This window comes from Tiliqua scincoides, chromosome 4 (genome assembly GCF_035046505.1).
Source record: "Tiliqua scincoides isolate rTilSci1 chromosome 4, rTilSci1.hap2, whole genome shotgun sequence".
NCBI classification, from domain to species: Eukaryota; Metazoa; Chordata; class Lepidosauria; order Squamata; family Scincidae; genus Tiliqua; species Tiliqua scincoides.
Genome location: NC_089824.1, coordinates 93,500,598 through 93,516,956, shown reverse-complemented (window position 1 = coordinate 93,516,956; position 16,359 = coordinate 93,500,598). Strand labels below are relative to the sequence as shown.

At 44.8% G+C, this 16,359-nt stretch overlaps 1 protein-coding gene across 2 annotated transcripts in view; it reads right to left on the bottom strand.

Moving 5' to 3' along the window:
- The window catches only part of RETREG1 (reticulophagy regulator 1), a 59,653-nt gene extending 44,789 nt beyond the window's left edge, over nucleotides 1-14,864 (bottom strand). Inside the window, exons 1-3 of one of the 2 annotated variants that reach the window (XM_066625812.1) lie at nucleotides 14,629-14,864; nucleotides 3,363-3,469; nucleotides 1,285-1,315 (exon numbers count right to left, since the gene is read on the bottom strand). In XM_066625812.1, the coding sequence (XP_066481909.1) occupies nucleotides 1,285-1,315; nucleotides 3,363-3,469; nucleotides 14,629-14,864 (374 nt within the window). The remainder of the gene's footprint in view (nucleotides 1-1,284; nucleotides 1,316-3,362; nucleotides 3,470-14,628) is intronic. The other variant, XM_066625813.1, reaches the window with a different exon arrangement.
- Between the last annotated feature and the right edge of the window lie 1,495 nt (nucleotides 14,865-16,359).

Below are 16,359 nucleotides of genomic sequence, written 5' to 3'. Positions count from 1 at the left end.
CCAAGGCCTTCCAGAACCCTCAGAAAGCCCAGGAAAGCCACGTTCTGCCTCCCTGGGCCTCAGAACACCTTCCAGACACAACCAAAATGCAGCTCCAGTCATATCTGAAGGGGTACAGGTCAGACTTCTATGCAGGTTGGGGGACCCAAGTTGAGTCAAATTTGCAGATAACAAGGTCTGGCCTGTAAGTAGATACAAATAAGTTTGAATATGTATGTGCATGTGGGTGCAGGGTAATGTGGGATCTCACAAGCTAGAGGGTTGACAAACTTTTGCATGATTTTGAGAACTTGTTGCCCTGTACAGATCCTTTCCTCTCCCAACAACTGAATATGAAAAAATTATGCAAAACAAAACTATGTAAACCTGTTTAATTTCATCATTTAACCACCATTTGGAGCTTACTTGCTATCCGGTTCTGCTTTCTTTAATGTTATGCCAGAATAAGTTTTTTCCCCCTTCAAATGCTAATGACACACACACTCTTTAAGGTACACTCATTTAATACTATACATGGCATAATATGCATTACATAAACCCACACTCTGCTGCCCTCTACAGGATCACCACACAAATGCCAAAAATACAGTTCAAACCTTAAAAATACTGAGAAAAAGCTAAAGGCGCATATTAAGAAAACCACAGGGGAAAAAAATGCAATGAAGGGGGAAGACATAGGCAAGCCACTCTTTGTTTTTGGTAGCAGGCTCCCACAAACTGGCAGAGCACAGTGGCTAAGATACTGAGTTGCAAATCAGGACCTTCCCACTTTACATCTCACTTCTGCTATGAATTCACTAAGAGCCCTATCCTATGGCCTAGCAGCAGTGCATGGTACCAAAATGGCCACTACTGTATCTTGTGGGGAGGTGCAGAGGTCTCCTCAGAGTAAGGAACATCAGTTCACTTACCCCATGTCAAGCCCTGGTGGCCCCTATGGGTCTACTCAGATCTGCATCAGCTCTTTAGCCGGTGCTGAACCAAGGAGGCTCATGTAGGGCTCAATGACTCTGGAGGGGGTATAGGGGATAGGATCTGGCAGCAGCCTCTGCCGCTCTCTCTGTTCTACTCCCAAGGCCGATTCACCTTCCAATGTGGAAGAGGTTTCCTTAAGGGAGAATGTTTGAAGAAGAAAAAAATCACTGATCTAGACAGCAAGCAAGACCCAGCCAGAAAGTGCTTAGCATCTTAAGTTCTTGCTTAAATTTAATGACAAGGGAATTAGTTGCAACACCCAGGACTCAATGGCATAATAAAATGTCTAGCATGTGTCTTAATGCTTACCTGTCAGTGAGGCTTTGCCATAACTGTGCACCTGAAATAAATATTTGCAGATTAATAACCAATAAACCAAATCTTCCCTCCTAGCTGCAACACAGTATTCACATGAAACAAAAAACCTTCCCCTTTCCGCAATCACCAAAATGTGAAGAGGTGGCATTGGGCTCTATTGTTATGGGAAAAGTAGTAGTGTCCAAATGAGAACATGCAAGCCCTTAAACAGTTCTCTGGGTTGTGGCTTTAGAATGCAATCCTATATGCTTACCTGGGAACAAGTCCCACTGAAGGTAATGAGACTTACTTCTAATTAGAGATACATAGAATTATACTGCTAGTCTAGGTATTATGAGAAACAGATGTCTGAAATGTGTTCAGATAAGAATGCCACGGATAGGAGACTCTGTTCAGAAAGTCTTCCCTTAACAAGTTAATAAAATTACCTTTTCATAATAATAGCCTTCCTTTTCAACCAATAAAACACCCAAAAAAATTCACCTTGGAACTTTTATGACTACAGTTAGGATAATGAAAGAATATTGACAGGCTTTCAGAGAATACTGAAATACAATACTTGCATTTTTAAATGAAATCAGTTGCAACACTGAACATAGTTTCTGCTTGTGTTCCCCCCAGCAGCTATGGGAAGATGGCGCAATCATAGGATTGGGTTGTAAGAAAATGTTTTAAAATATGAACTACAAGCAATATTGGAAAGCGTATAGGCTCCTGTATTTGCTGCTACCACGGAGAGAAGGGGGATACCGCTGCTCAGTTATTTTAACTCTGCTAAAATCCTATACATGCCTACTTGGAAACAGTTTCCTTTAAATCAGTGTTTCTCAAGGTCTGTCCTCTAATGTATGACTTCACATGGTCCACCTATTTGAAGTACCACCAGCAGTAACTGGTGATGACATCAGCGCTAGTTACTTCTGGTTTGGGTGACCAGAAGCAATGTGACAAACACCAGTAAGAGGCTCAGGGTGGACAGGAGGGCTTTTTCAAGCATGGAAAAAGCATGCTTTGGAGCTCTGCCCGCCAAGGCGAGCCTCCTACTGCTGTTTGTTGTGTCACATTCCTGGTCTCACTGCCAGGTGGCAGGTGTCCAGGGGTCCTGCAAGTACCACCAGGCACCACTTCAAGTACCACTAGTGGTATCCGTACTACTGGCTGAGAAACACTACTTTAAATTCAACATGACTTGCTTCTAAATAGACATGAATACAATTGGCTGTGAGACTACTTTCTTCATTCAACCTTTGATGATTCAACTACATGTTATTATTGTGAACTACTTTAAGGTCACTTTATGACAAAAGGCAGGGAGAAATAACAAAAACATACATATTAAATGCTGCAATGTGCAAGAAAACCCTAATGGACCATTGCCTTGCTGCAAAGCAGCACTGAGAGGAGACAATTTGGAATGGAAATGCAGCAATGATGCTTGACCTCCACCCGGCCATTCAATTTGCATAAAGTGGAAGTTATTTGCAAAATATATGAATTCATAAGATGTGAATTAGACATTCAGATTTGGTGAACTGGAATATGGCAACCCTACAAGACCATAGCTGAGAAGGAGAAATGCCCTTCCCATAGCATTTCTCCTCACACCAACAAGAACAGCCTCCTAAAGTCACTATAGGTAACTCTCCCTCCCACGGGAGATAGGTTGGTGATGCCACCATTGATACCAGAAACTGCAGATAGCAGCAAACCCTGTAAGAAGCAGTTCAAAATCTCCCCTCCATCATACATATGACTTGTTTTTGTCTGATTGCAGCCCTCCAACCCTCTTCCTGTTTCCTGTTAAGCAACAGAGAAAACAGTGACAGGAGGGTGACAAACAAAGATAAATCATTTGTGCAATGGGAGAGGATTTGTGAACCACAGATAAGTGAAACTGTGGATATCAGATGGGCAGATACAGGGGGACACTGCTGTATAAGCCATGTAAGGGACACTACCTTTGGTGCCAATTGCTTCCACAGTTGCTAATTTTAGAAAGCAAGCAAGCGATACACATTTAGCATCACATCCGGTCTGGCTCCTAAAAAGAAACAGAAGCAGCATCTTACCTCTTGCTCTAGACAATACCAAATCCTTCATTATCTGCATCATGACAATTCCAAGAAGCATGAGCGAAACCAAGTGATATAGTCTCCAAGGAGTTAGTGCAAGGAACCTGTGAGGAGAAAAGGAGAAATAGCCTTTCAATGTTCAGATGTAGGAAGCTTCCCATGTCTTATGAAAGTAGAAGAGCAGCAGTGGGCAACTGAAGAAACCATGTAATATGCCTTATCTGATCATGCAGCCAGAAGGAGGCACTAGAAAAAGGTAGGGCTGAAATGGAATTAAGGAGATGAGGAGCAGATGCTCATTGCAGGCAAGTCTTGGCAGAAATTGTACAGCATAATGGTTAAGAACATGACTGCCCCAGTTTCACCCTTTCCTCATTTGTTCACCCGTTACTCACTGGATAGTCCAAGGCCACATTTCCTCTATTTCAACCTTTTCCCAATTTGTTATACGGAGATGAAAAGAGTGCCCTACTTTACGTGACTCTTTGAGGATGTGTGAGCTAATAAGAAGACATATGTAGAAAAAGGGCAGTTTAATAAAAAGCATTATGATGATGAGCAGGAGGAGCTGGAAGGGGGGGGGCTGAAGTGCAGGAAATGAGGAGTATTAGCTGGTAAAACATCAGCTGCCATCAAATGTGAAATATGGTCAAACAGGTGTAACAAAAATCTGACATTTGGAGGATACAACTGAGAAGATTGGGCCACTCCATGCATCTCTAAGGCATTTAATATTTCAAAAATTAGACTTAATTCCCATTTTTATGATCACACATAGAAGCATTAAATGTGATTGAGGAATTTACTCTGACTCCTGTGCATCCCTTTCACTGTCATTCATGATTTTCTTATTTAGATTTATATCCTACCTACCCTCTCACAAGACAGGTAACAAAAATTTACATATATAGGAAATTACCATACTGGTACTATAACCACACAACATGAACTTCCATGTGAATAATAGGACATTGTGCAAGTGGATGAGTATTTTCAGTGGGTATAACAAAACTACATTGTTATACAGTGCTCCTGACCAATAACACAGTTAGAAAAGTCATAGAATTGCAGAGGGGACCCTTCATCTAGTCCAACCCCCAGTGTTGTACCCAACACCACTGATCTCATAGGATCAAAAGTTTGTTATCTGAGAATTCATTATCCACTAGGGTTTCCAGGAACACAGTCCTAGTGGATAATGAGAACTGACTGTATACCAAGTTCCCTCAACCTTTCCTTACAGGATTTGTTTTCCAGACCCTATTTATTGCCCTGTTCTAGTTTGACTGCATCTTCTTAAAGTGCAGCACCCAGAATTGGATACGATACAGTACTCTAGATGAGATCTAACCAGCATGCCGAATCAATACATCTCGTGATTTGGAAACTGGTTCTACTAAAGAAACCTAAAATTTCCACAGCTTAAGTGGGGTGGAAAGGCGGAGAATGAATGAATTTGAGTTAGCCTTCTTTGCAGCTATGAATATCACACTGTTGACTCATGTTAATACCAAGATACATTTCACATGTTGTACTGTCAAACCAGCTATCTCCTATTCTGTACCTGTACCTTTCTGTTTTGCTTTTGGTGAGCATTTTATGTTCCGTCTCAATGAGAAACAAATAAGCTAATGAGACTGAGAGGGATATTACACTGATGTTAGACAAGCAGCCTGGCTCTGCTGGAAGCTCCCTCTTACTGGATACCCTCAGAGGCAGAAAAGACAGGCTTGGAGAGTCCGTCCGTCCCCATTTCCCTGTGACTCAGGGAAGGAAAGTCCCAACCACAGGCATATCACTGAAGGTGGAACTTTTCCATTATTATTTCTTATGCAACATCTTCCCTAGTAACCAGGGAAGATTATCTGCAGGAGACATAAAGCCAGGTGGAAGGAGGCCCAATCAGAGAAGAAAATTCCTTTCTACTAGGAAAGAGCTGCTCATGTCAAGGGGATGCAATAGCTGGTGTTTTCTTCCTCCAGGAAGTGCAGAACAGGATAAGGAGTAGTGGTGGTATACAGTGAAAGTACTTCAAGCTTTTTCAGTCTATAAGAACAATAGGTGGAGTGATCCAGAGTTTGAAACTAGTAGAGATGGGTTGCTTTCTGTGGGATCAAGATAATATATAGCTTGCTTTCAAGTGGCCATACTAAATCCTATTAGGCTACTTGAACGGGATTTATGCAGCCTGCATGCAATATTTCAGCTCTGGTCTTCTCCTGCAGTTATAACTTGCCCAAGTGTTAAAGATAAATTGTGATTCAAAGTACAGAGAGGTTTGCTCTAAAGAAATTAAAAGCATAAAAAGCTTTGTTACATTTTTAAGAAAGATGTAGAAATTAGAAATGTTTATTGAATTAAAGGTTCATGCAAATCCTTCAGCTAATATTCTAAATTTAGCAACTTAAGCTACAATAGCTTTGTGCCTAGTCTAATATACTTACTGCTTTAGACAGGAATGATACAGTCTCTCCCAGGAACCTAATCAGTTTCTATAAAAACTAACACCTTCAAACAGAATTGCTTTATCCTCAAAAAATTCACTCATTTCAGCAGTGTACAGATTAAACCAGGGGTCTCCAAACCCCAGCCCAGGGGCCAGATTCGGCCCATAGCAAGCTTCTGTCCGGCCTGCGGCCAGCCTCTTGTCCCCTGAAAGCCTCTGGCCCACTTGACTGAACATGACCAGCGCTGTGCTCCGATTGCATCTGGAAGGTGTTCTGAGGGCTGGAAAGGCTGAGTGAATGAGCCCACTCATTCATTTATTCATTCATCCAAGTTCCATCTCTAATTTAGTTATTTAAATTTTATATTTAAATTTTTTTCTGGCCCTCAGCACTGTGCCAGATATTTCATGCGGCCCTCTGGCCAAAAAGTTTGGAGACCCCTGGATTAAACAAAAAAGCAAAATAAAATAAGGAAAGATCTAGATTCTTATAGTTACATACGTCTACCATTTATGCTGAAGTATCCCATTTTAGTACATCTAAATTTGGATGAGCAACTGACAGCCTCATCTTGAACCAAACCCAGACCCTTGAGAGAAACAGAGCAAAGAGAGGAACATTTAACCCTTTTTCTTATCTCAAATGTCACACTTTTGGAACCCGCTGGGAACAGATTACAAGAGATATTTGGAGCAGAAAAATGGTGGGAGGGAGAAAATTCACCACCATACTTTTCTGTTGCTTCTAAACAACCCTTTCTCAAAGCTATTTTCCCTTATTAAAATGTGATCATGGCTCAGTTACATACGAGTATAACATGCAGTGCACTTAGGGCCCAATCGTACTCAACTTTCCAGTACTGGTGCAGCCATAATGCAGCCCCAAGGTAAAGGAACAAATGTTCCCTTACCTTGGAGAGGCCTTTGTGATTGCCTCCCTACCACAGAGTGCAGTGCACACCCCATCAGCATGGCTGCACTGCCACTGGGAAATTGGATTGGATCCTCAGTCCCTTCAGTTGAGAAAAGAAGTTTTCCCTCTGTTCATTCATTGCAAAAAATAAAGTTATATATATGCAAAAAAAAATCCTATTGCAGTGCTTAAGGAAGCTAAACTGAGCACTATTCTAAGCTTCACAGACAATCAAATATACACAGACTTTCTTGTCATTTATTACTTTTGCAGCACTGTGCCCCACAAAAAACTTTTAACAAATTAAAGAATGTATACTCAGGTTACACTCCCTCTGCCTGTGTTCTATGTTGGTTACTGCACTGGGTGCCCCACTCCTCTATTGTTCACCTGTATGTTATAGGTAAAAAAAACCTTTGGGCTTCTCTCTTCCTTTCTTGGTCTTCACAGAACAAATTCTTCTCAGAAGACAACAGGAATAGGTTTCCATCTAGTTACCTGCCTTCAGCAAGTTTCATGTCCTGCCCTCCCTCCCGTGTTGATAGGCTACAAATGACTACCACAGGTATACCTGAACAAGCACACTAGTAAATACTTTTGTGGGTTATTATCTTTCAAGGTTGTATCAGAAGAATCAACTACAGCATAAGTCAAAGCAGACAATGTGGATATGTGCTAATATGCCCACCTATAATGCTAGCCAATCCAACACTGCAAAAACCTTATATAGACATATTTAGGGCCAAATAATACACAAAGAAAAATGTTAGTGTGTAGTTACATACTTACAGCCCAATCCTAAACTGTACTGGCACCAGGCAGGCCGCATAGCCTGTGCTGCATCCAAAGATGCTTAGGAGGTGGCTAGAGGTCACCTCGGAGTAAGGGGATATTTTCCCCCTTATTGTGAGAAAACCCCCAGCCACTCCTATGGGGCTTCTTGGAACTGTGCCAGCCCAGGGTTAGGATGTGGCTTGCGCCACCATGTCGCTCCCAACCCCTCCCAGGCCCGATTCTCCATTCTCCCCCATTCTGCACTCTCACTGCCTGAAAACCCCCTCTCCTCACCTGCAATACATCCTCCCGCCACCCTCCTCCAGCCCACATGCTGCCCTGCGCTATCTTACTGGTGCCAGCTAGCACAGGTTTAGGACCTGGTCCAGCCAAGCTGGTGTTGACCCCTGAGCCAACTCAACCAGCTCTCGAGTTGGCCCAGGTGTGCCTTATGGCACATTTGTGACACTCCAAGCTGATCCGGGGACAGCTGCGCCAACCCAATGGCTGGTTAGGATTGCACAATTAAATATAATGTGTAGCTGCTGCTGTGTAGGACAAAGTTCCAAACAACACAGTCCTGGAACGTGCTGGAATCCCTAGCATGTATGCACTACTGAAACAGAGACGCCTGCGTTGGCTCGGTCATGTCGTGAGAATGGATGATGGCCGGATCCCAAAGGATCTCCTCTATGGAGAACTCGTGCAAGGAAAGCGCCCTACAGGTAGACCACAGCTGCGATACAAGGACATCTGCAAGAGGGATCTGAAGGCCTTAGGAGTGGACCTCAACAAGTGGGAAACCCTGGCCTCTGAGCGTCCCGCTTGGAGGCAGGCTGTGCAACATGGCCTTTCCCAGTTTGAAGAGACACTTGGCCAACAGTCTGAGGCTAAGAGGCAAAGAAGGAAGGCCCATAGCCAGGGAGACAGATCAGGGACAGACTGCACTTGCTCCCAGTGTGGAAGGGATTGTCACTCCCGAATTGGCCTTTTCAGCCACATTAGACGCTGTTCCAGAACCACCTTTCAGAGCGCGATACCATAGTCTTTCGAGACTGAAGGTTGCCAACTAACTAACAGCTGCTGTGTATGGTCACAATTTGGGTCAGATGCACAATAAAGAGGTTGTGGTTATTTAAACCTTTACCTCAGCTTTGTTTTCTGTTTGATACAAAACAGCAATTTTATGGTTAAAATGCTATTAGCTACTATGGCATTTCTGGGGCTGAAAAGTCATTTCCTAAAGGTGATTTTTAAAAGGAAAACAAGGCAAAGAACTATATAAGCATTCACACATACTCACAAATGTGAACTAAAGGGGGGAAAACCCTCACCATCTAGGAATGAAAGTCAGGACTGCATGCCTGGTCAAATATGATTAAGAATTACCTCCAGCTAACAAGGCAGAGAATACAGTATTCTGAAGCTACATGCTGTGGCTTGTACAAACAATGACTTATTCACAGATCTCATATTGATTTGGTATCCTGGCTTGGAAACAAAACAATGGTTTGCACAAACCATAGTATGTTGCTTTGGGACAAATTAGTAAACTATGGTTTGTTGTAAACTATGAACAGAATATTCTAAATTTCTCCTCTCAAGTGTTAGAGATGGGAAAATGTGTAAGCCACAGACTGTACATATAACAAAGCACAGCTGGGTACTATATCTGAATCAGGCCAATATGTACAGGCGTGTCCCGGCATCCACAGGGGTTTCATTCCAGAACCCCCTGCGGTTAACTGAAATAGCAGGTACCAGGGCATTCCCCCCCTCCCCGGAGGCAGGGGACCTTCACTTTGGGCTTCCCTAGGCCTCCTAATGCCTTAAAAGGCATTAAAAACATCACTTCTGGTTTTACAAAAAAACTAGAAGTGATTTTTTTTCTAAAGCTTAGAGTCCAGCAGGGGCTGCGGACAGATGTGCGCAGCCTCTGCTGGGCTCAGAGGACTCTCCAGAGCTCCACTCCTCTCGCCTTCAGAGGGGGTGAACACGGTAGCCAGCAGACCCAATCTGCAGATAAGTGAATCTGTGGATACAGGACCTCCCTGTATACCTGTGTTCCAGCAGGTTAAAAGAATTTTGTTTCATGGGCTTATTTTCAAAACTAGTTGTAATATAAACACCATAGGTTAGTCTTACAAATATTTAAAATACAGGTGCAGCTTATTTATCCACGGATTTTTTATCTTCGGATTTTATCACACCTTTGCCTCCTTTGCCCTGAGCTGTCAGCTGCTCACTCTGTTTCCAGGCAGCCCTGCAAAAAGGCTCCGCCTCTTCCAGGCAGGAAAACAGCCCTGGAGCCATGGAAGAGGTTCCCCTTGCAAAGGAAATGTAACATTCCTGGAGCCCCTGGGCCAGCCAAGGCTGAAGAGGAAGGGGGGGCCAAAAATCTCTGTAACCAGAACACGTACAGCAAGGTGGAGCTCACTCTCACTCACAGGCAGGTGCAGTAGCAACAAAGGAGATTACTTTAAAAAACCCAGGGAGTGTTTGCCCAATTCCCCCCCCCCCCCCGCCGATGGTGCAGGCAATCACCAACACAAGCAAGCCTTTCTAGAAAGCAAAGCATGAGATTTAGCCTACAATCCTCTCCACACTTTCCTGGAAGTAAGCCCCATTGACTAGAATGGGGCTTACTTCTGAATAGAAATGCATAGGGCTGGACTCTTAAAAGATCAGCATCCCAACTGTGAAAAAAGCAGGGCAGCTGGCAACAGGGAGGGCTGAGTACGGAGGGGGAGGAGAGGGGATTGCTTAAAAAAACCAGGGAGTGTTTGCTGAATCCGCCCTCCCGATGATGCAGACTCTCCTGCTCCAGCAAGCCTTCCCAAGCAAGCCTTGGGAAGCCTTGGAGAGACAGGTGAGGGTGAGCAGAGAGCCAGATTACAAGTCCCAGAATGCTCTGGGGCAGAAGAGCTTCCATGATGGTGGCAGTCAGGGAGGCTGCCTGGGACACAAAGGACGAGGCTTCCCAAGCAAGCCCAGCATCCCACCTGTGAAAGGGAAAGGAGGGGGAGGCAGGGGGATTGATAACAGCTGCCTTAGTTTCCTTCCATCCAGAAGTGTCAGCCTGCAGCCTCTTTGCTTAATGCTATGGAATTTAGCACAACGCGTTTTGTTAATCGTGCCAAGTCACGGAACCGAACTAATGCGGATAAATAGGCTCTACCTGTACTGTTTTTCTAAAAGTCCAAAGTCTAGCTCGGCTACAAAGAACAAGGGATTAAATACACCCTAAATTACACATACATAATTAACATACCAGGGAGCTTCAAACTAATAACAGGAGGAGAAACTTCTATTAATGTTTTACACAACAGTGAAGTCCATACCTCACACAGAAGTCCTCCAGAAAGCTATTAATTACTGACAGAATCTTCTGATCAGTTTTCCCTTCTGTCTATAAAAAATGTGGAATCTTCCCTATGGAGAAAACATGTTTTCATGGAATTGAAACCCAATGGGATCTATGCTTCAACAAGCAATTCAAGTACTTCTCAGATAACTTCAGAGATCCAAATCTCAGACTTTGGATACTGGAGTATATAGTGCCTCAATTACATATTTCACTCAACAGCCGTAAAAACAACACAGTGTGATGGAGTACTTCTTACTGCAAGTTAACATATGGGGAGGGAGAATTCCCCCCCACCTGATTGCAGATTCCACCTTAACACTCTTTGAAGGGACACTAAAAGAACAAGAGGTTAAAATGAGTACTTTCCTCTGGATTATTCCCTGGATTGAGAGCAACTACTTTTAAAAATTATACCAAAAAACATTCATAAAAGTGGCTCAAGAGCTACACAAATCCAATTCACAGCAAAGAGGATCCTTGCACAAATCTATTAACAGATCACATTAATTTGGCAGGCTCTCACTAAGTACACAGTCAGCAACCACAAACCACAGAATGAATCTGAACACATAAAGCTCATGAAGTAGTATGAGCTTACAACCAGTGTGACAGGAAAGTTTGGAACCTATTTTGACATTTTCAGCATCAGATTCAGATGAGAAGCCATATAACAGGCCCGTTCAACTTGTGATCCACCAAGCCAGTGCAGCCCACCAGAAATGTATTGTCATTTGTCAGATGCTTGACAACTCGCACGCTTTTGCAGATTTACAGCCCAGTCCTGAGCTGTCCGGTACTCAGGGCTGCAACGGAGCCAAAATATTTGCGGCTGCATCCTGTGGTCGCCAGGCAGTCACTGGTGGCTCCCATTGTCTCCTCAGGAGAAGGGGGCATTTGTTCCCGTCCCCCGGGGTAAGAAGCCCCGCAATGGGGCTACTTGACTCTGTGCCGGCTATTTAGGCAGTGCAGGAGGCCCGATGCGGGGCTATGGATCCTCCCACCCCACTCCCTCCCCTGCTCCTCCATACCCCCCCTCACCTCTTCACTGCCTTTTGCTTGCCCGAAGTGCCAAGCAGTGTCCACCTGGCCTCTGACCAGTGCTGGCCCAGCAGGGACTTGTGCTGGGCCAGCTCCAGCACTAGACCAGTGCTAACTATCAAGGTGTGCCTTATGGCACATTTGCAACAGTGCACTTCAGTAGTGGGCCAGCATGAGTCTATCAGGATCGGGCTCTTAGGCAGGCAATATAAACAGGAGGTTCATCAATCCTTGGTGAGCTGCAATAAATGGCTAGGAGTCTGAATTTGAATTGGTCCAGAATGCATATATCTGCCATACAAACTGAGAAAGAAGAAAACAGAATTGACATTCCATGACGTCACAATACAATCCTATGCAAGTCTACTCAGAAACAAATCACATGGTATTCAATGGGGCTTCCTCTGAGTAGACATGCATAGAATTATGCTACAAATGTCACCGCATAAAGAACAAGAAGAGATAAAAAATGGAAGGGGTGGGTTTTGACTCCACAAGATTACCTTGTTATGTTTAGAATGAGGGTTACACAGTCGCTTTTCCTGTCTCTAATATAAGTGATCTTTTTAATGTAGCTTGGCAGTACATGAATATTCTTTCTTTTGGCAGTGAAGTATCTTTGAACAGAATTAAAAACTGCACCACAATTTTGCTGACAGCACAGAGTATGTAACATGGAAAAACACAAAAGCTATGGAGATGGTTGGCATCCTTCAGTCTCGGAAGACTATGGTATCGCGCTCTGAGCAAAAGAAATACATGCCATGACATAGAGACCCGTTTAGATAACAGAAAAATGGAAGAGTGAGCTGAACCAAGATAGGAATGACAGTTTCAAGAATTAAACAGTAGACAAGTAGTTCAGTCCTATTTCTATGATTGGGCAAGATGGAAAGTTCATGCAACCTGGGATGCTGTCAACTTACTGTCTGGTTTGCAGAATCAGCCTGATCACCAAGGCAACCATGATGCCTTTCAACACACACCAAGTGTAGCTACCGCCCTGCTATTATTCCACCTGTCTCTATAAGCTTAGCTCCTCCTTTCCTTTTATTCTTTAGGCTTCTCTGATGTTCCCTGACCTCATCCTGTTGCAGCTGATTCACCTTCTACTTCAGTGCATGGCTTGAAACGCCCATTTCAGGACAAATGCCATTTCTTCCCTTTCCCTTTGCTTTCAACAATCCCCCTGGGATCATTAACTTGTTCCCATGGGCTTCCTTTCATTTCCTTCCAGAATGACCCTTGGGAACCATTTTGCAACAACACCTTTTAAAAAATAAAAGGAAAAGGGTAGGAGGGTCTAGCACAGGGGATATAAGCACAGAAGTGATGCAGAAGAACTCACCCATTAAACAGAAATTACAAGGGCAAAGCTTAATTTATAAGGATGAAATTATAAGGATGAAGACTTAATTTATCAGTGCTGAAGAATAATTGGGTATAACCTGCTCTGTACTGTGAAAGTCCTTTCCATAAATATGAGGAAACTGATGGTAGCTCCTCAGTGCTGAAAAAAAGCTTTGCCACAGCACTCCATGCCATTATTGTGGAATTCACTAGCATGACCTACAGCAACAGCCACTAGCTTCAATGGCTTAAAAAAAATGACAAATTCAAAGAGGATGGAGCTACTTACTGGCTCTTAGGGATGACAGCAAAATGGAATCTCTTGGTTCAGAGGCAATATACCTCAATCCCAGAAAAAATGTCAATGTATATTACATATTGGACTTCCCAATATGGGTATACACCCAAGGAAAAAAAAAACTACCAATGAGGGGATCCTTGCTTTCTTGCTATGAACCATCTGGATGGCCACCACAGGTGGAATGACCAGAGGTCATAACCACAAAATAGGACAAAGCACCCCAAAATGTAGGACATCCATTAAAAATGTAGTATATGACAAAATATAAAGACACTCACATATTGGTTTCATGTGGTAAATTTAAACACTATATTAAATTAAAAACAACTTTACATATAATTTATTTGTACACAGAATTCATTCATTACAGGAAAGCTATGCACTGCCTGCTCACAGGACAAAGCACCCTAAAAGGTAGGACATCCAAGGGTGCTAGGTGTCCTCCACTCCAAGGTGTACCCCAAAGTGTAGGACATAACAAAATAAAACCTAAAAACACTTGTATATGAATTTCATGTGCTTAATTTAAACACTATGGCTGCAATCCTGACCACACTTCCCTGAGAGTCAGACCCATTGAACAAAATAGGACTTACTTCTGAATAGACCTGGTTAGGATTGTGCCCTATATTAAATTTTAATATTTAAATTTTAATTTAATATTTAAAATTACACAGAATTTATTCATTCCAAGAAGGCCCTGTGCTGCCTGCTCACAGGGAAAAGGAGAACATTTAAGGTCTTTTGCAGGCCAAAAAAAGAGGACATGTCCTGGAAAAAGAGGACACCCTGACCTCAGGCAGCACTGCAGGGGGAGTGTGCCCTTAAGCTTGCACCCCCACTCTGCACATGCTCAGAGACACCCTTGTATTTGCATGTTTGCAAGTGGAGCCCCCAAAAAGGACCACAGGAAGCTGCTAGAGGGACAACAAGGAGTGAGTGAGTGTGTGTGTGAAAGTGTGAGTGGGAGAGGAGGGAGGGAAGTGTGAGTCGGGGAGGGGGGCCTGCCTGTATGCAGCCCACACAGGTGCAGCCCAGGGGCGGGGAGGGGAGGCTGCTGCGGAGGCGTCTCACCAGAAGAGCAGGTTGGCGCAGAGGAAGGCGGTCAGGGTGCGCAGCTGCCTCTTTCCAGCCAGCGCCTCAGCCACCCAGGACCAGCCCCCGGCAGGCTCCGACCCGCGCCCCTCCGGCGGCGGCGGCGGCGGCTGCTGCTCCCTCTCCCGGCAGGGCGACGGCAGCTGCTCCATCTCGGCCGCGGCAGCAGACATAGCAACAGCGAGGCGAGCGCCGGCTGAGAGGCTTGTGTACATCCGGGCACACGCACGCCGTTCCGCCTCCTCGCGCCCCGCCGCCCAATATGCGCGCCCCGTGGGGCCCGGCGGGGACGTTGATTGGTCAGCGCATAAACACACAGGCGAGGAGCGGCAGGGGAAGGGTTAATTCGGAGGCGGGTGGACACCTGGGCGGAGAGCGGAGGCTCGCGGGGATCGCTGTGACGTCATGCATGCCGCAGCGAGCGCGCGCTCACACGCACACGCACCTGTCTTGTGCCTGGAACGCCGGGCGCGTGCAGGGGAGAGAATCCCTGAGGGCTGACTGGCAGCGTGGAGGAGCCCTCGCCAGTCACCTGCGCTGCAGAGCAGAGCATGTCTGGCCTCAGCCCGAAGGTTTCTCCTGGTCCACCTGTGCACACTGGAAGCAACTGGTGAGGATGACGTCACAGCCAGTGATGACATCATTGGCCTCCTCTGGCTTGGGAGGCCCCATGCAATGCAATGCAACAAGCACCAGCAAGAGGCTCAGGAGGGCTTTTTGGGAGCATGGAGAAGCCAAGCCCTACCGTTGTCTGCCAAGTCTTGTTCCTGGGCAGCAGGGGTCCCACAGGTCCCACGGGTCGCCACCTCAAGTACCACTGGTGGTAGATGTACCACTGGTTGAGAAACTCTCAAGCACAGCCTGGGGGAGCAGCACACAATAACGCCTGCCTAACACGTGAGAACCAGTGGCACTGTTAGGGGGATGCACCTGGTGACACATACATGGGGGGGGTGACACCACTCCTGGCCAAAATCTTTAAAATCTTGGTATTTTACAATGCTGTTTTCATGTTCTATATCATTCTATGTGTCATTTCATGCAGAAAGCAATTAAACAAATCACATTGAAATAACCTCTGCTCTATCAAAAGTTATAGCCAAAAAACTGTGGGAGTGGGGCAATGGTACATCAGCACTCTCACCATCCGAGCATTGCCCCCTCACTGGTTCATCATGGGGGTGATGCAAACCCTAGTGTTGCCACTGGTGGGGACAACTGGCACAGTTTTGCAGCCCAATCCTATCCACTTTCCTGGAAGTAAGCCCCATTGAGTCTAATGGGACTTACTTCTGAGTAGACACGCATTGACTTGGGCTGTTAGGGCGCAATCCTAACCAACTTTCCAGCACTGGCTTAGCTGTGTCAGTGGGGCATGTGCTGTATCCTGCAGTTGGGTGGCAGTCACAGAGGCCTCCTCAAGGAAAGGGAATGTTTGTTCCCTTACCTTGGAGTTGCATTGCCCTTATGTCAGTACTGGAAAGTGGGTTACGATTGTGCCCTTAGTCATTTGATAAGCATAGTTATGCTTCTGCTGCTGTTGCTACCACCAGTGTACAGTTTACAAATGATAAAGGTGTCAGACAATAAAGCAATTTTAAATAATCCTCTTAAAACCCATTTCTGCTCAGCCCACAGATGTATGCATTTGATCCCTGTTGCGTATATGCGACATTGGGCAAAAATGGCTTAAACAGAGTAACTGCTGAG